The following is a 1108-nucleotide window of genomic DNA, read 5'->3' as shown; positions in this document are numbered from 1 at the left end:
ACAGAGAACTTCCCAAACCTAGAGAGATATATCAATATCCAAATAAAGGAAGGTTATAGAACACCAAGCAGATTTAATCCAAAGAAAATGTGTTATTCTGTTCTCATGCTGCTATGAAGAAATACCCGTAACTGGGTAATTTATAAAGAAAAGAGGTTTAGTGGGTTTCCGCAGCTAGGGCGGCGGGAGGAGTGGCAGGGGCCAGGCAGCCCAGTTTCGCGAAGGCTCTCAGCCCGCCTCGGCCGGCAGGCACCCAGCATGCACCTTCCTCGCCGCCAGGATGCCCAAGAGGAAGGTCAGCTCCGCCAAAGGGGCCGCCAAGGAAGAGCCCAAGAGGAGATGGGCAAGGTTGTCAGCTAAACCTCCTGCAAAAGTGGAAGCGAAGCTGAAAAAGGCAGCAGTGAAGGATAAATCTTCAGACAATAATGTGCAAACAAAAGGGAAAAGGGGAGCAAAGGGAAAACAGGTCGAAGTGGCTAACCAAGAAACTAAAGATTTACCTGCAGAAAATGGGGAAACGAAAACTGAGGAGAGTCCAGCCTCTGATGAAGCAGGAGAGAAAGAAGCCAAGTCTGATTAATACCATATACCATGTCTTACCAGTGGTCCCTGTCTCCCTTCTTGTACGATCCAGAGGAATACTTTTATCAACTATTTTGTAAATGCAAGTTTTTTAGTAACTCTACAAACATTTTTAAGAAGGAGGGAATCCCACCTCATCCCATTTTTTAAGTGTAAATGCTTTTTTTAAGAGGTAAAATCATTTGCTGGTTGTTTATTTTTTGGTACAACCAGAAAATAGTATGGGATATTGAATTATGGGAGGCTTTGACTGTCTCGGGTGTCAGCTTAACATTCCATAGATGGGGGGTTAGTTTTTATATCCTATAATACAAAGCATATTAAATGGCAATATGGAGTCAGTCCTGCATTTAATGTCTTGAACATTTTAAATTCTATTCTCATGTTGTTTTTTAGTAGAATTGTTTCCTAAAGAAAACCACTGCTTGATCATGGCGCTCCCTGTCGGAATTGTGTGCACTCTGTAACATCTTTGGTTGTGGTAGTCCTGTTTTCCTAATAACTTTGTTACCGTGCTGTGAAAGAT

At 42.6% G+C, this 1108-nt stretch overlaps 1 protein-coding gene across 1 annotated transcript; it reads left to right on the top strand.

Moving 5' to 3' along the window:
• The first annotated feature begins 280 nt into the window (after positions 1–280).
• LOC126945323 (non-histone chromosomal protein HMG-14-like) lies at positions 281–844 on the top strand. The gene has a single exon (XM_050775231.1). The coding sequence runs from the start codon at positions 281–283 to the stop codon at positions 578–580; it is 300 nt and encodes a 99-aa protein (XP_050631188.1). The 3' UTR covers positions 581–844.
• Positions 845–1108: the final 264 nt, after the last annotated feature.

This window comes from Macaca thibetana, chromosome X (genome assembly GCF_024542745.1).
Source record: "Macaca thibetana thibetana isolate TM-01 chromosome X, ASM2454274v1, whole genome shotgun sequence".
NCBI classification, from domain to species: Eukaryota; Metazoa; Chordata; class Mammalia; order Primates; family Cercopithecidae; genus Macaca; species Macaca thibetana.
This window is presented reverse-complemented; position numbering and strand designations above follow the sequence as displayed.

Bases quoted from the DNA above. Each gene is read 5' to 3' on its own strand.
- LOC126945323 (XM_050775231.1), top strand. From the start codon at position 281: ATGCCCAAGAGGAAGGTCAGCTCCGCCAAAGGGGCCGCCAAGGAAGAG.